Source organism: Staurois parvus, unplaced genomic scaffold (assembly GCF_062004578.1).
Source record: "Staurois parvus isolate SC_StPar_1 unplaced genomic scaffold, SC_StPar_1.0 ptg000299l, whole genome shotgun sequence".
Taxonomy (NCBI): domain Eukaryota; kingdom Metazoa; phylum Chordata; class Amphibia; order Anura; family Ranidae; genus Staurois; species Staurois parvus.
In genome coordinates this window covers 11,413,033-11,430,596 of record NW_028318095.1, presented here as the reverse complement: position 1 = coordinate 11,430,596, position 17,564 = coordinate 11,413,033, and the positions used below count along the sequence as shown (strand labels likewise).

At 39.7% G+C, this 17,564-nt stretch overlaps 1 protein-coding gene across 2 annotated transcripts in view; it reads left to right on the top strand.

Annotated features, from left to right (window-relative positions):
- Positions 1-17,564, top strand: part of PROS1 (protein S) — a 93,694-nt gene that overhangs the window by 61,586 nt on the left and 14,544 nt on the right. For both annotated transcript variants that reach the window (XM_089682933.1, XM_089682932.1), the window contains exons 9-10: positions 14,837-14,955; positions 15,751-15,940. In XM_089682933.1, the coding sequence (XP_089539059.1) occupies positions 14,837-14,955; positions 15,751-15,940 (309 nt within the window). The remainder of the gene's footprint in view (positions 1-14,836; positions 14,956-15,750; positions 15,941-17,564) is intronic.

The following is a 17,564-nucleotide window of genomic DNA, read 5'->3' as shown; positions in this document are numbered from 1 at the left end:
TCTCACTTTTTGATCATATATTTCTATGCATTCTAACATATTCAAAACAAATCCCTTCCTATAAAAAAAAAACTAGCTTGGATATCACAAGTATATTAGTTTGGGCAGCACTATGGCACAAATGATCTTCTTCCTCTTCTCCCTTTTTTCTATTTCACCATTCATATATTACTCATATGTGTTGCTTCACTTTGTTTTGTTTGTTTTTGTAGAGTAACATTAAAACAACAGCGCAAAACTAAAAAAAAATGAAAATAACATTGCAATGCTTTGTGCCACAAATGTAATTTTACTGTCATTATAAATGGGACATATCACAGAATTTAATTTGCACTTTTATCTATGGGAACAGTAGTTGATTTAAAAGTAACACTGGTTAAACTAGAACAATAATTTGGTATCGTAATTAAAGTAGAACCTCATTCTCTCAATCAACATTGACTGCTTTTAATCCTTATTCTGCTAGCATTAGTAAATAGATAGCAAAGTGTATCATATTTACTTGTTTTAAACTTTTTTTTTTACATTTCTTCAGTTACTTCCTGGTTTCCTTGCCTAGGAAAATGATGTCATACATCCCAGGAGTCTTCAGGAGGGGAGGGGCTTTCTCAGCTAAGCACACCCTCCTACTTGCATGCCTGAGCTAAGGGCAGATGAATTCCAGGAAGTAATTACTACATGAATTATCTGCCCTTACTCAAGATGGCCACTTCCAGCAATGCAAGGGGGTGTTTTTCAAAATAAATTCTCAGCAAAATAAAGCATGGAGACATGGATGGATGGGTGATTTTGCTTTGAATATTAACAATGAATTAAATAGCATTTTTGGTTTGTGGTGCTCAGATGCAGTGCAGCTTCACTTTAATGACAACGTTAAAGTGGTATTAAACCCAAAAGCAAACATTTATTATATTGCAGCTTACGAATTCTTAGATGTGATGGCTGCATTAGTTTTTTTTTTTTCTTTCCATTTTTATCCTGCCAGTAAGCAGGGGTGGTACTAGGTAGGTGCATGGGGGTGCTGAAGCACCCTTAAAATTTCCTCCAGCACCCTCAAAGCACCCCCATATATTCTCTTGTCTGGATCACACACAAGGCTTTGCAAATCTGCATCAATCCACCCTGGATCGGTGCAAACTTGCAAAGCAATGTGATTGAGCAGGGACTTGCTGTGCAGAAATACAGTGCCTTGGAGCCGCAAGTCCCGATGCTCTTCTTCTAGCTCTGGCTACACAGTCTCTCAGAGCATTGGAGTGATATTCAGTAAGGCAAAGAACCCTCCCTGCCTGCACGGCTCTATCCTGCAGGAGGAGGAAGGCTCACATTTCTAAGGAATTCCCCAAGTGTCCAGAGATGGATTAAGGTAAACTGTTCCTGATCCTGGAACTTAGATCTTTGCTCTGCAGGGATTTAAATGTCATACTACAGCCTGCCTGTGCTCTGTATGGTTGCCACTGTGTGGACTCAGCAAGCAAGGAGAATTTCAGATCATGTATTACTGTTGTTGGATGCTGACAATTACATGTACAGTATGCACCCCTGAACTCACTCTGCATTCTGTACGTAACGCACTCCTGAACACTGCATTCTGTATGTAATGCACTCTTCAACTATTTATTCTGTGTGCAGCACACTTCTGAACGCCACACTCTGTATGCAGCACACTTCTGAACCCTGCATTCTGTATATAATCCACCCCTGAATGCTGCAATTTGAGTGTAATGCACTCCTGAACCCTGCATTCTGTATGTAATGCATTCCTGAACTCTGCACTTTGTGCATAATGCAATCCTTTTTTTTTTTTTTTTATTTAAATATTTATTAAATTTTTTATGTTAATACAAAAACCCATAAAGGGGAAAAAATTCTCATACCCAGACATTTATAACATTTCTACCTTTCCCTTACTAAAAACTCTTTTCTTTCCCATCCCACTACCCCCCCTTTCCACCCCTCCTCCCCCCTCCTCCCCCCTCTGCAGACTCTAGCCCATTCTACTCTCTTGAGGCTTATTCATTTTTTTACTAACATCCTAGTTCATATTTTCCTATATTTTTCTTTCAATCCTGCTCTTTCCCACTTTTCCCATCTCCTAAAATAAACTCTCATCCTATCTTCCTGCATATGGTATGCTCTTTCCATTCTACCTATCTGGTTCACTCTGTTAATCCAGTCATCCTCCCTCGGTACCTCAGCTTTCCACCAGAACTTGGGTATCAACCCCTTCGCCGCATTCAATAAGTACCATATACCTGAATCTTTATATTTATTTACAGATGTCTCCACATTGTGTAGGAGGCACATCATTGGGTCTAATCCTATGTCAATTTCAGGTATATCTTCAATCAATTTGACTATTATCTTCCAAAAAGCCTGGATTTTCGGACATTCCCACCATATGTGGAACACCGTGCCTATCTCTCCACATCCTCTCCAACACAAATTTGAATTTTCACCACTCATCTTGTGCTCTACACTCGGTGTAATGTGCCAACGTGTCACACACTTATAATTAACCTCAACCTCTCTCATACTAACATTATCGTGTATCAATCTAAACATCTTTCTCTGTCTATCTTCATCAATCCCCACTCCCATATCTCTTTCCCATTTTGTTATAAAGCTTAACTTTGTGTTTGTGTTTAATTCTGTGAGTATTCTATACACTTTTGAAACACCGTGCTTCCCATCCCTTCGTGTCTCTAACAACCTTTCAAACATATTCCACTCCTCTTTTGATCTCAGGGGTTTCGGTAGATTTCCAATAAAACATTTCAATTGATGATGTTTCCACTCATCTATTCTAATAAAAATATCTCTCTTCTTCTCTATTAAATCTTTTAGTGATCTCAATTCCCCCTCCACCAAAACATCTCTCAGTTGAGTATCCTCCTTTCTAAACCATCTCTCTGATATCCTAATCTTTCCCGGGGGAAAGTACTCAGTGTTTGTGAGAGGCATTAATATAGAATTAAAATCCCATTTCATGCTTTTGTGTAAATTATCCCATACCCTAAAGACATTTAAAGTGTAGATACTTGTGCTTTCTTTAATTCCCCTGAACTGTGGTGGAACCCATATCATCTGACTCAATCTAATGCCACTAAGATCATTTTCAATTGTTACCCAGCTTTTCCCCTTATGGTTAAATGTCCAGTCATATATTCTTGCTAAAACCACTGCTCTATAATATCTCTTGACATCTGGTAGACCCAATCCCCCTTTCTCTTTAGTCCTACTCAATGTTTCATATGCTATTCTAGGTTTTTTATTCTTCCATATGTATCTTGTTAGTATTTTTTTCATTATCTTGAAGAAGGCTTCTGGAATTTTAGTTGGTACCATTTGAAATCTATACAGTATTTTAGGCAGGATTACCATTTTAACTAGGTTTATACGTCCTATCTAGGATGGGTTTCCTCCTTCTAATCTTTTTAAATCTTCTCTAATCTCATTTATCAAAGATATATAGTTTAATCTATACAAATGCTTAGATGAGGCAGTGAGTTTTATTCCTAGGTATTTTATCTCTTTTTCTCTCCATATAAAGGGGAATTCTTTTTGTAGTTTTTCTTTTTCATTCTTCGATATATTAATATTCAAGATCTCTGTTTTCGTTGGATTAATTTTTAAATTTGATAGTTCACCGTACTCCTTCAGAATCTTCATTATATTTGGGAGAGTTATTCGGGGATTCCCCACATAGAACAATAAGTCGTCCGCAAAGGCCGCAACTCTATGTTCTATGGATTCTATCTGGATTCCCTTTACCGATCCACTATTTCTTATTATTGACAGCAGAGGTTCGAGTGACAATACATATAGCAGAGGGGACAGTGGACATCCCTGTCTTGTACCATTAGACATTCCAATGGGTTCTGATCTCTCCCCATTTACCGTGATGATTGCAGTGGGCTCCCTATATAATTTACTTATCCACTCTCTCATTCTATCACCTATTCCCAGCACTTTTAAGTTGTCCATCATAAAACCCCAGTCCACTCTATCAAATGCCTTCTCTGCATCAATTGACAAGAGCACCACCGGGGCTTTCCCTTTTCTACTTTTCTGAATAAGCATCAGGGTTCTCAGGCCGTTATCTCTACCTTCTCTCCCCGGTACAAAGCCCACCTGGTCTCCATGGATCCATTCAGGCATAAGATCTCTCAACCTGTTTGCTAACACCTTTGCATACAGTTTAGTGTCTGTGTTCAATAATGAGATAGGTCTATAGCTGGAGCACTGAGATGGATCTTTTCCCTCCTTGTGGATAAGTACTACATGGGCCTGTAGGGATTCTCTCCTCACTTCCATCCCACCTCCCAGGGCATTCATATATTTCTCCAACTTGGGTAACAGTACTTCACTAAATTTCTTATAGTATTTAACTGTATAGCCATCCGGACCTGGGCTTTTCCCCCCCACTGTGCCTTTTAATGCTATTTTAATTTCTTCCTGGGAAATTTCTGCATCTAGGGTGTTCAACTGTGCTTCACTTAATTTTGGTAATCCCGCATTTTTTAAGTATGTCATCTTTTTTTCATTAATTCCCTCTTGAGCTTCTTTTAGAGGGCCTTGGGGACTAATATTATATAACTGTTTGTAATACTCCGTAAACACTTTAATAATCTCTTTATTTGAATGGACCAACTCCCCCTTTGAGCTTTTTATCTTTTCTATATAGTTCCTATTTTTTGTTCAGGGCTCTCATTAGATATCTTCCTGGTCTATCTCCCCATCTATATCTCTCGTTCAAAACGCTATTGTATACTTTTATCTTCTCCTCCTCCATCAGCCTCTCTAGTTCATCTTTTTTATCCAATAACTTCTGTCTCGTATCTTTTGTTATTTTCTTCTTATGGATCTGCTCCAAGTCCAATATTTCTTTTAGAAGCCCACTAACCCTCTCTCTTCTTTCCTTTTTCTTCCTTGCTCCTGCCGCTATCAAGATTCCTCTTATAAATACCTTGTGGCTTTCCCAGACTGTAGCCATCGATACCTCCTCTGTTTTGTTCTCCTTAAAGTATACCTTTATCTCTTTCTCGATTTTCTGAACTAAATCCTCATCCAGAAGAAGAACCTCATTTAACCTCCACCCTAATCCTCCAGTCCACCTTCTTCCCCATCCCATTTTCATTACGACCGGAGCATGATCCGAGAACGTCCTTGTCTCTATGTCAATTTTAACCAGATGGTCTATAAGTTGATGATCTATTAAGATGTAATCTAATCTCGAGTATATCTCATGTGCATTAGAGAAGAAGGTATAGTCTCTGTCCTTCATATGCTTTATTCTCCAGGTGTCCACTAGTTGATATTCATGCATCACTTTTTTAAGTGATCTCAGAGACCTACTCCCCTCTCTTTGCGCGGAAGAGGTATTATCCTTTTGTGGGTCCATACAGAAATTTAGGTCCTGACCCTGTATTCTGTACCCAGCACACTCCTAAATCCTGCATTCTGTACGTAACACACTCTTGAACCCTGAATTCGGTACATAACGCACTCCTGAACCCTGCCTTATGTATGTAATGCACTTCTGAACTCTGCACTTTGTGTGTAACGCACTCTTCAACCCTACAGTCCTGACACAGCACACTCCTGAACCCTGCATTCTGTATGTAACACACCCCTAAACTTTGCAATTTGTGTGTAATGCACTCCTGAACCCTGCATTGTATATGTAACGCACCACTGAACTCTGCACATTGTATATAGCACACTCCTGAACTCTTCTCTCTGTACATAACACACTCTTGAACTCTGCACTCTGTACATAGCACACTCATGAACTCTGCACTCTGTACATAGAACACTCCTGAGCCCTTCCCTCTGTACATAACACACCCCTGAACCCTGCATTCTGTACATAACACACTCCTGAACCCTGCATTCTGAAAGCAGCACACTACTGAACTCTGCACTTTGTGTGTAATGCACTGAGTTCATTATAATAAACTCTGTGTGTAGCCCTCTTGAACCCTGTGCACTGCACATAGTGCACTTCTGAACTCTGCTCTCTGTACATAGCGCAATTCTGAATGCTGTACTCTGTACGTAGCTTACTTCTGAACGTTGCACTCTGTCCGTAGTGCACTTCTGAACTTTGCACTTTGTATGCAGCGCACTTATGAGCGCTGCATTCTGTGCGTAGTGCACTCTTGAACTCTGCATTCTGTAAGTAGCGCACTCCTGAAATCTGCATTCAATACGTAGTGCACTTCTGAATCCTGTACTCTAAGTAGTGCACTTCTGAACCCTGCACCCTGTGTATAACACGCTCCTGATATTTTACAATGCCCTTGATCTCCCCACTGTTAGTGCAGTTTGGCCAAAGCCACCCTTTAATGTGGTATGCTTTACCCTTCAGGGGATAGAGAGTCATTTTTATTGTGGAGGGGGCATGGTTGAGTTCCTGCACCTATTCTATGAGATTCACCCACTCTATTTGTCCTGGTTACCATTATCATTGAAAGTGAAAGTAAAGAAAATCCCAAATTTTAAATTTTGGGTGGTCCCCAGAAAAGAAATAGAGGGGAAATATTCCAATTTGGAAACTAGTTCTGGTGACCTGGGGTTCCCTAAGGGATTCTCTTGCAGGAATTTCCTTCCACTTCCTGTTTGGCTATGGGGCAGGAAGTGAAGGGAAATCTCACAGATGGCGATAAAAAATCTGACAGGGGTTATAACCCTCCCTTGCTCTGTCCAAAATGAAAAAAAGTTTTGCCACTAGTTCTACTTTAAGTGTGAACTTTGCCCTGGTTAATTACTGTACTGTGTTTTACTGTGGGTTCATTATTGTGAGTGATGAGAGTGAATTACTTTGCTGTGATATAAGCAGGGGGGACTATGATTTCTGGCAACAACTGGACCTATTTTGCTCCCATAGTCTCTTCAGTTCACCCCCAGGTCTTTTTTGGTCTATACAAAAGGGAGAAAAGTGTCAAACTACAAGCCATAGACCATGTCAAAACACCTACTTTCTGGCCTCACCTTCTTGTCGACCACACCCACTTTTGGGCACGCCCATAACTGCATGATATGCTTCACGTGCCACATTAGCACCCCAACTTGCACTTCCAGCACAGCACCCCAAAAAAAGTTTTCTGGAGCCGCCCCTACCAGTAAGTCTGTTGTTTTTCAACATAACAAGCTCTCCTGCAAATGTATCCATTAAGAGTGTTGAGACAAACCATTGGTTGCATCCAAACAGTTACAACAACCAAAACTGCTTGAGTAACTGCAGTGTGAGCTTGGCTTCAATTTGTTATCGTGTAGAAATCGGTTAGTGTATCTACTCCCCCCCCCAATCTGACAATGCTGCTGTCCAAAGGTGCCCCCTGTGCTACTTCATCCAGAGTTTAGGCACTCTAATACAGGAGGTGTGTTAGTGGCCAGAACACCAGGGAAAACAGAGGGAACAAAGCCTAAAAAAAAGGAAAACTGATGTAGCCACCACTTCTAAGAATTGGTAAGCTGCGATAGATGACATGTTTTTGGTTTTCAATTTAATACCTGGATAAGTGCCCGGTCATACCAGGTGTGACTTGCCATGCGATTTGCCATGCCATGCGAGTTTCAAATAGTGTGGCAAGTCGCACCCTATTGTCTGCAATTAAAGTGGTTATATCGGTGCGATTCCGACTTGGTTGTAGCCGCACCGGTTTCACAACAATGCCTGCACTACTTCAGGTGTGACTTGTATAGACATCCGACTTTGAAATCAGATCGGTGTGACTGGGGACTAAGTCTTAAAGAATATTACTCTATCAGGGGTATACAGGTGTGTGAGCTGGAGTACGTAACCACTTCCCGTCCTGCCCATGTATATAAACGGCTGGACGGGAGCAGTGCAAGGGCAGGTGGCTGTTTATAAATGTCCTCACCGCTGCCCTGCTTGTGATTGTGTCCTCCAGACACAGTGGAACACCGATCGTTGTACGGGACCTCTGTGTGAGGTCCCAGTCATGTGATCATATGAATAGTAGTAAGCAAGATGTCACTACTGACATCATTGCTTACTACTAGTGAAATCTGTGAATGATCACAGAGATCACATGGTACAAGGCTATTCACAACAGCCTTGTACCATGTGACAAGCTGTGACCAATCACAGCTCACACAGTATTTCTCAATGACTGCAAGAATGCAGCCAGAGAGAAGGAGAAATGATTGCTTTTACAGCCTTTATGGGTGTAAAAGCAATCAGTGTAAAAAAAAAAAAATCTTCATCACCTCCCACAAGTATAGGGTGACAGTAAAAAGTAAAAAAATGTAAAAAAAAAAATGTAAAAAATTATTTTTGGTTATAAACTAATTTGAGTTATTTTTTTTTACTAGAAAGATAACTGAGTAAATTTTGCCCAAGATTTATGAAGAAAGATTATTTATTTGCAAAATTTTATAAGAAAAGCACTTTTTTTCTAAATTTTTGGACATTTTCATTTATATAGCAAAAAAAATAAAAATCCCAGTGGTGAATAAATACCACCAAAATAAAGTTTTATCTGTCTCAAAAAAATGCTAAAAAATTCATAAGGGTAAAGTGTTGCATGACCGCGCAATTGTCATTCAAAGTGTGATAGCACTGAAAGCTGAAAATTGGCCTGGACAGGAAGGGGGTAAAAGTGTCCGGACTTGAAGTAGTTAATACATGGAAGCAACTGTAAATGAATGAATGCAGCAATACTTTTGTTCACATTTATCTTTCTCATGTCTGTTTCTGTCTTCATTATTGTCAGCTGTTATATTCTACAGAGTGGCCTCACATAGTTTCTAATTGTTTTTTTTTTTTTATTATTATTAATAATAATAATAATAATAATAATATTACTACGATCATTAATAATAGTAATAATAATATTCCATGTATTACTGTTACATGTAACCCTATATATTGTTACTCTTCTGAAGTTATTGATTTACTGTAAAGAAAATTTAGTCCAATATTTGCACAAATGACACCCCCCTGTAGACACAGAAGGTGACAGCAGCATTTGGCAGTTCTCACCTAGTCTCATCTCAGCAGCATTAACACATAGTAATGAGTAATAACTAGCAGCACCATCCCCCAACCACAATGTGAAGAGTCACTTAGCTGATGAATAAGATCACACTCTGCCTGGGTTTCTCACTCACTGATAACAACCATTGTTTGTTTTTTCTTTCCTGCCATGTATGTGAGAAAAAGCTCAGGGCATCAGCTTGGGTGTAAATCCCACGCCTGGCACCAACACATTGCTTACTGCTTACAGTACAACTTTTCTTTTACTCACCGGAACTTCTGTCTATTAACCCATAATGTCCATGGATAGTAGATCTGGTGAGGTGAGCCTTAAAATGGAATTCCAGTTAAAAATAAAAATCTAAACTTGATTAATTTTTTTTTGGGGGGGGGGAGATTTACTAAAACTGGAGCACTCAGAATCTGGTGCAGCTATGCATGGTAGCCAATCAGCTTCTAACTTCAGCTTGTTCAATTAAGCTTTGGCAATAAAACCTGGAAGCGGATTAGTTTCTATGCAGAGCGGCACCAGATGTTGCACCATGCAGTTTTAGTAAATCAACCCCGATTTGTCCTCCCTGTGTCCTATATATAACATAAAAAACTTGTATAGTATGCATTATTGTTATTGCTGAATGTCTAATCAGAAACAGTATTCTTATCTAGACCTTCAGCAAGTCTCCTGTGCTTCACCAACAACGGTCCCTGTACAGCCAAATGAGGCTGCTCAAAAGCATTTCCTGGTACTATTGTCAGTGTATGTGTAAGCAGCACAGTCAGCCCTGCTCAGCACTATGCCAGTCCTGCCTCAGTCCCGCCTAGTCCTGCCTCCATGCTGCCTGGCCCAGCACCATCTAGCAATCAATGTCCATGCCAACTGGCGAGGCACTTCACTTCTAAAAATTATTCTGCTAGGAGGAAACGTCCACCAGCTGTCCAGTCAGGGCCTGGAATGAGCAAAGCTAAGGGGAGGGCCAGCAATACTGGAGCTTGCGAGGCGGAGATTGGATTTGGGTGGGAGTATATTCAGAAGATAGGGTGTTTACTCACCTGATTGGCGTATTCGAGCTTGAGGAAGGTCTTTCCAGGATGAGGAGAGGGGTTGGGACTTGTCGGGGGTGTCAGTCGGAGCTTGTGCCAGCACTGGTGTGGTTTCTCCCGCCCTCCCTCTCTGGACCTGTTTCGTTGTTTCGTTTTGCTTGTTTTTGTTTTTGGTTATTGGTTTTGTCCTTTGTGTTTGTCATGTCGTTTGGTTTTGTGCAGGTTCATTGATTTTGTTTTCTTTCCTTGATCGGCATTTTGTGTCCTGAGGTGTTTGGTGTTTTTGTTTTGTCATGGCAGCTGGCAGAGGTTGCTGGGTCTTTGAAGGCAGTGGTGGATTGGTGGATTATGGGTTGGACCCATCGTAGGTATGGGTGTTCCTTCCCAATTATAAGGTTAGGTTGGTAAGGTGGGAGTTCATGGGTTGTATCTGGGACTACGTAGCTGTAGTATTGTCTCCGAAGCAGTGTAGTAACGGCTGGGGGCCTTTTTATTGGGTGTCAGATACAGCCAAGTTATTGATGTAACAGTGCCTTCGAAGACCTTGGACCCGGTTGGGATCATTACTGTCAGTTATTATTTGATTGTACTGTAAGAAGTGTTATGTAAGAGTTATGTTAAATAAATGGGCTGCTATGGCCGGTTTTACACCAAAAGGAGAATCGCGTGGTTATTTCAGGTGGGAGAAGGTTCAGGGAGTGGTTGTTTTATTGGTTAGGTGGTAAGTATTAGCCTCGATATTCTGCATGTCCCTCAGTCATGTCTTTATAAACTCAGAGTCATTGTGGTCCCATTAAGGCAATGTTTTTTAAAGAAAAAGAAAAGATAGAAACAAACATCTTTTAATATTTTACACATAACAAGCTAATTATACTGTATGGTTTAACTGACTGTGGGGAGTGAATTGAAGGCAAGCCTTTTCTTCCACTTTAAAGTACACCTAAAGCCAAACATTTACTTTTCAGGTTTGGACAGAGGGAGGACAAACTGGGGTTGATTTACTAAAACTGGAGAGTGCAAAAATCTGGTGAGCTCTGCATAGAAACCATTCAGCTTCTAACTTCAAGGCTAAGTTCACTTTTTGTTTATAATAAACTCCAGCTCCCCTATGCGCCAATATACCATTACGGTACCTCAGTTGCAAAAATATACAAGCTATCTTTGATCTGGAGCGCAAGGCCTTACCTTAGCCTTTGGTAAATGTCTTAGAAAGCTTTTTCAATTCCTGGAATGTGGACAGAGGACAGAGGAGGCAGTAGGACCCTGGAAGCAGCACACACATCCTGCACTGCCCTCATTAGTACACACCCTTCACCTATCAACTATTTTCATAGCATCTCCAGATCTCTCTCCACTTGCATTTGCCTGGCTACCCCAGCATCTCTACATACAGGCTCAGGCCGAGTGATTGGATTGATGCTGTGTCCTCCTATTATATAGGTTTGGTAAATCTTAAGGATATCATACAGAGATTCTACAATCAGATTGTATAGTGTATGGCCACCTTTATACACCTAAAATTACCTAGTTGCACTTTCAGTGTAATTAATTGTTAATGGCACACCAAACATGGAAACAAGCAGACATTTTAGGACACACATGTCCTTTGTGTGTCACTGGAAAAAGTGCTCCCTCTACTGTCAGTGTGAATGGGACCTGAAAGTGAAATTTGTGTATTTGCACAGCACAATGAGGCTTCATTCACATATGTGTGTTTCTGAATGCATGTGGAGATGTGAACAGGGCCTGACAACTGACTGTCTCCATCCACTCCCTCCTATGTACGTGTATAAAGATGGCCATACACTATGCAATCTGATTGTACAATCTCTGTACAATTTAGATTTACCAGAACTATGGAATAGGAGGACACACCTGAACAATGTATTCAATTTGTATCAAATCAGACAGACCCTTGTACTACATAGCTGATGGAAGGAAGGTAGTATTGTAATGAGAGAGGTGTGGTCCAGAGTGATGCAACATGTAAGTGAAGGTTTCTCGAAAGTGGCCTACAGAAAGTGAATGCTGAGAGACCATTGACAGGAAATGATGCAATCTGAAAATTTGTTAAAAATCTCACAAACTGACAAAAAATGAAATGTCCCGTGGATGAGGTAAGTGAAAGAAAAGCACATTGGGATGACTGGGCTAGAAATGGCATTAGAAAGCGCTTCTATTTATTATGAAAAGTGAAATTCTGCCTGAAAAGGTGAACTTATCCTTTCAACTTGTTCAATTAAATCTGTTTTTACTCTGATTCATTTTTCTTCTACTTTTGCATTAAAAAAACGGAAGAAAAATGTGTGACCGTGCAGTCCTATGGAACTCCTCACACTGATCCGTTGTGGGTCTGCTGGATTTTTTAAAATCCTGCTTTCTGCATTTTTAGTGCAGATTTGGTGCAAAATAAAAAAAAAAACACCTAAAGAACTCAGCTGCATTTCATGTTTGGTGCGGTTTTTGAGTCACATTTCCTGTAATAAATGCACTGCAAATGCGGATCAGTGTGAAAGTAGCCTAAACTTTGACAAAAAAAACTAGAAGCTGATTGGTTTCTAGGCAGATCTGCACCAGATTTTACACTCTCTAGTTTTAGTAAATCAACCCCAGACTGTCATGTTTTATGCTTTTATTGTTGTCTGTTTTCCTGAGATCCTCACTTTATATTGCATTGATCATTGTCATAGGACAGAAAGTGTTGGGAAATTCAAAGTTTTATGGTTGCCACCATAATAGGAGATCAAGAAAAATATTCCTGTAAAGGAAATTGTTCTTTTGACAACTGTCTATAAGAGTATTTCCCCTGACTATAGACAGATTTCCTTCTATTTCCTGTGTTGTCCCTGGGACAGAAAGTGAAATCTCCCCATTGGAACAAACAGAACAAAAAACTGGCATATGTGCTTACCATTCTCTACTCCATCCAAGACAATGCTAGTTTTAGATATACTTTAAAAGGGTAAGTGCAGTCTTGGGAAAAGAACACAATCTGCACCCCTTTTTATCAACCTTTGCAATACAAAATTCATCACAAATTCAACTATAAAAAAGATCATCTTTTTCATAAGCTTTGTGCATGTGCATTAAATGGCCATTATTCTTTTGTGAATGATCTCAGTGGACACTAATGCAGGCCATAGATGGGGAGTAAACTGGCTGAAAATTCATCCAAAACAATAATCGTCCGATTTTTATGGATACAAATAGATACAGATGTTCTTCTTTTTCTTTGGTCACGGCTCATGCACATTTTTTTAATCGGGAAAAAGATCGTCCGATTTGCCCATCATTGCCGTGAAAATCGCCCGATGGGCAAAAGTTTTTTTCCCCAACATGAACGATTAAAAAATGTGTCAAAATCAAGAAAACTGGCCGACCAATTCAGACACTAACGATCCGAAAATTAGGCGATTCATTTTTTGGATGAATTTCCAGCCAGTTTACTCCCCATCTATGGCCTGCATTAGTGTCCACTGAGATCATTCACAAAGTATTCTAATCAATCACATTATGAGATTCCATAGTGGAAACAAAGATATGATTAAAAACTTCCAACCATACTTGCAGACAATACTAGATTATCCTGTGAAAGGGGTGATCATGTTTTATTATCTTGATCTTGTTTGTGTCAACTGTATATTGGTATGCTATGTATACCCTTGTTTTGTGCCATGGTCCCCATTCTTTTGCTTTATGGTTGCCTTTTTTCAATAAAAATGGCATGGCATATCGATAAAATAAATTTTCAACTGGAGATTGACAACCAATTCGATCAATATGACACACACGGGGAAAGACTGATCAGGAGGAAAACTGATCAATTAGCAAAGCATGTATGGCCAGCCACCATTAGGGCTGTGGAAATTGTGCATTAGAAAATATTGGTAAAATGTCAACAGGTTATTGAAAAAAAAAATCAGGAAAAATGTGAAGAAAATTAAAACAGATTCTGAAGCCATAATTTAATTCCTTTATGTATTTACTATCCACAATAACACAAATTTTCAAAGAGTAAACCAAAGCATTCCCATTGGTTTTGTCCCCCAAAGAAGCTGACCGACATCTCTTCCCATTTGATCTCATACAGTTCATGAGGCCAGTCCAGGGCATAAATTAACCTGCCAGTAATGTTTAGATAAAACAATGTTTTACAATGAAACATTCAAGCACAAGCAGTGCATACAAAGTTCAAACAAATATTGTCACTGGTGGGATTCAGACAGATTCATTTTTCATAAAGTTTCTATTTCTATAGACAAAAAAAAATTCACCCGCTTATCTCACATAAGAAAGAGAAGAAATACCAATTTTAGAGCTGATTCACACATGTACGGTGAGGATGGATGCTCAGGTTTCACAGATAACTGACACAGTAGTTTTCCAGCAGTTCATGTCAGGTTTACATCAGGACAGGATTAGCTCAGGATTTTATCCTGTTCACACATATGCTGTTTAGAAACGGTTCCCATAGAAGTCAATAGCCTGTAATCTGCACCTGAACCTGAAGGCGCTGTTCAGAAATCGTACAAGACTCTTTTTGAAACCGCACTGAATCCTCACCGCCACAGCACTGGACATATGTGAACAGGCACCATGGGAAGCAATGTTATTTCATATGTGATGCGGATCGGATGCGGTTCAAATCGTATCCAATCCATATATATGTGAGCCGGCACTTAGAATTGAAATGCAAAGGCAATTATTTACTGTTGCCTTTATGGCAAAACATCTTAATAACAATGATTGCTGACATTGTATTGTATTCAAGTTTTATTTTCTCTGTTGTAGCGTATCCCAATATGTGTTCCTCTCAATCTGGAGACAAATTATGAGTTGCTGTACCTGGCAGAACAATTCACAGGAATTCCTGTTGTCTATCTGAGATTCAAACTGCCGGATGTTACAAGGTAAGGAAGGCTAGATGTCCCATATTTCAGTGAATGTCTAGTTCACTAAAGGCAGATACTTGTCCCCATTTATTACCAGCAAAGTAATTATGGCTACTAATAGGACTGATATTAAATTGAGCCTGTTTCTTTGCCCTGCATGTTAGAGATCAAGTTTAACTTACTAGGACAGTGGGGGTATATTTAGAGAGTAGTAAAGGAGATGTTCACCAGACATTCACTGGTGGTGAATTAGTTTGTGTAATTTAAAATACATGCACACACAGTGAATATTTGCTCAGTGTCAGATCCACTGCTTTATAAATATATCCCTGTATAAATTGAGGTATATTTCCAGTGTGGGAAACCTTTATCACATATGACTGCCGAACATTGCTCCACCCTTGCTGTACTACCATTGCTTAGGGTGGTTGCATCTCTTAAAAAATTGGCATATACTGCATCACTCTTCTGTTAACATATTGAACAGATGAGAAGTTCTGTAGATATTATATCTAGATATATAGATCTAGAGAACTTATCCAGTTTAATAAATTTGAGCATACAATTTACACAGAAATATTATTTTCAACCTTTTCTTCCAATCATTGCCCTCTGTATGGGGTGTTGCCATCTTTCCAAACAACAGATATCCAATTCTGAATGACCTACATAGACAATGCCAAACATCTTTTTCCATCGGTTTTCCTCATCAATATTGGCCTTCCGCAATCAAAAAGGAGAAGAATTGGTTGACCTGATAGGCTCATGTATGAGGAGCTTAAGCTGACATTATGGAATTTATTTCCCACAAAGGTTTTCAGCAGAGTTTGATTTTCGAACCTACGATGGGGAGGGAGTGATTCTGTATGCAGAGTCAGCTGATGCCACATCATGGTTTCTACTCGCTTTGCGTGATGGAAAAATTGAAATTCAGTTCAAGAATGACCTATGGACAAAAGTTACAACTGGCGGCAAGTCAATCAATAATGGAGACTGGCATATAGTGAGTGTCAAAGGTCTTTTAATTTTTATCAGATTTTGTCATTTCTGTATTTTTTTTTCAAAGGGATACAGTTATAATAAATTAAATTATGTGGTACAGCTATTGATTTAAATTTTTTTCTATTATAGTAATGTGCGTTTTATCCTACTGTTAAGTGTGTGTTTTCATGGTTTTATATACAAGAAAAATAATGTGAAAATAAGGATATTGTAGATATTTTAGTGAAAGCTTTTCTTTAAGTTAATTGATCTATCTATCTATCTATCTATCTATCTATCTATCTATCTATCTATCTATTTATCTATCTGTTTTGTGTGGCATGAGGTCACATGAAGGCATAGAACCCAAGGATCATCTTCATTATGGACTCCTACAAATAGGTTTGCATTTCATTGCATGACAAATATACAGTAGATCATGGTCCTGAATTTCTCATGCTGGTAGCTGTGGGAGGGCTACCCTGTCCGACCTTACTGCTAGCCTTATGCTGGCCATAAATGGATTGAAATTTGGTTCAACATCACTTGAATGGAAATGACAGAAATTTTTCTTTTGATCAACAGCTGCAGCACTGATCAGTTAGTCTGACAGCAGATTTCTACTTTCAGAATACAATAGCACAGTGGGAAGGATTCCTCCATACACCTTGCTTGTGTAGATGAGGAAATCTGTTTGTTTTCTTTTGATCAGCCAGCGTCCCATCTAAGGGCAACCTAAGACAGCACATGTGAAGGTAGGACAATGTATTATAGGGTTGATTTAATAAAACTGAAGTGTGCAAACTGACCAATCAAAAGCTGTCTAGCCTGTACTGTCATCCCCGCACTGAGAGGAGAGAAAGCCATGGGAATTTCAAATCCCCAGGCTAGTGAAGCGGCTTTTTTGCCTCTCCTTGAAGGGACGACAGAATGGGCTAGACAGTTTCTGACTAGTCAGCACCGTGACAGTGGTGACCAATCAAAAGCCATCTAACTATTACTGTCGGCCCAGCACTGAGAGGTGAGAAAGTCATTTAGATTTTAAATCCCCAGCTTTTCCTTCTTTGAAAGCATGGGTTTGGTGCAGGGAGGTTTCCCACACCGCTCCTGTGTGAACTATGACAAGCCCGAGTTCACACAGGAGCAGTGGGGAAAGTACATGCGATTTGGACAGGAATCTCATTGCTGTTTAAATCGCATGCTATTCTCCGCGGTGTAATTTATATCCATAAATTTTGTATTGTTGCAAATCGCACTGCAAAGTATCAATACTCAAAGTATTGGTGCTTGTACTTGCTGTTCAAAAAAGGGTATCATTGCATCCCTAGTTTCTATTGATGCACACTGCATAGGGAGAAGCAAATTTGGTCCCTTGCAAAAGTGACTTCATATGATGCTGCAAGAGAAAGGAGCAACCCAGAAACAGGAAACCTAGGGCAGCAGCCATGGAACCAGCTTAAACTGGAACATAGGCAAGGATTAACCAGTTCTCAACAGCACGGTTATCTAGTTCTGGGACGACGTCCATGGCCATCATTTCAGAACACGCCCCCCCAGCAGCACGCACCATGTGCTGCCAGTGGTCGCTGTGTCCAAACATGGTGGTCTTTTACTACGTGCATGGTGGCCTTTTACTACGTGATCAA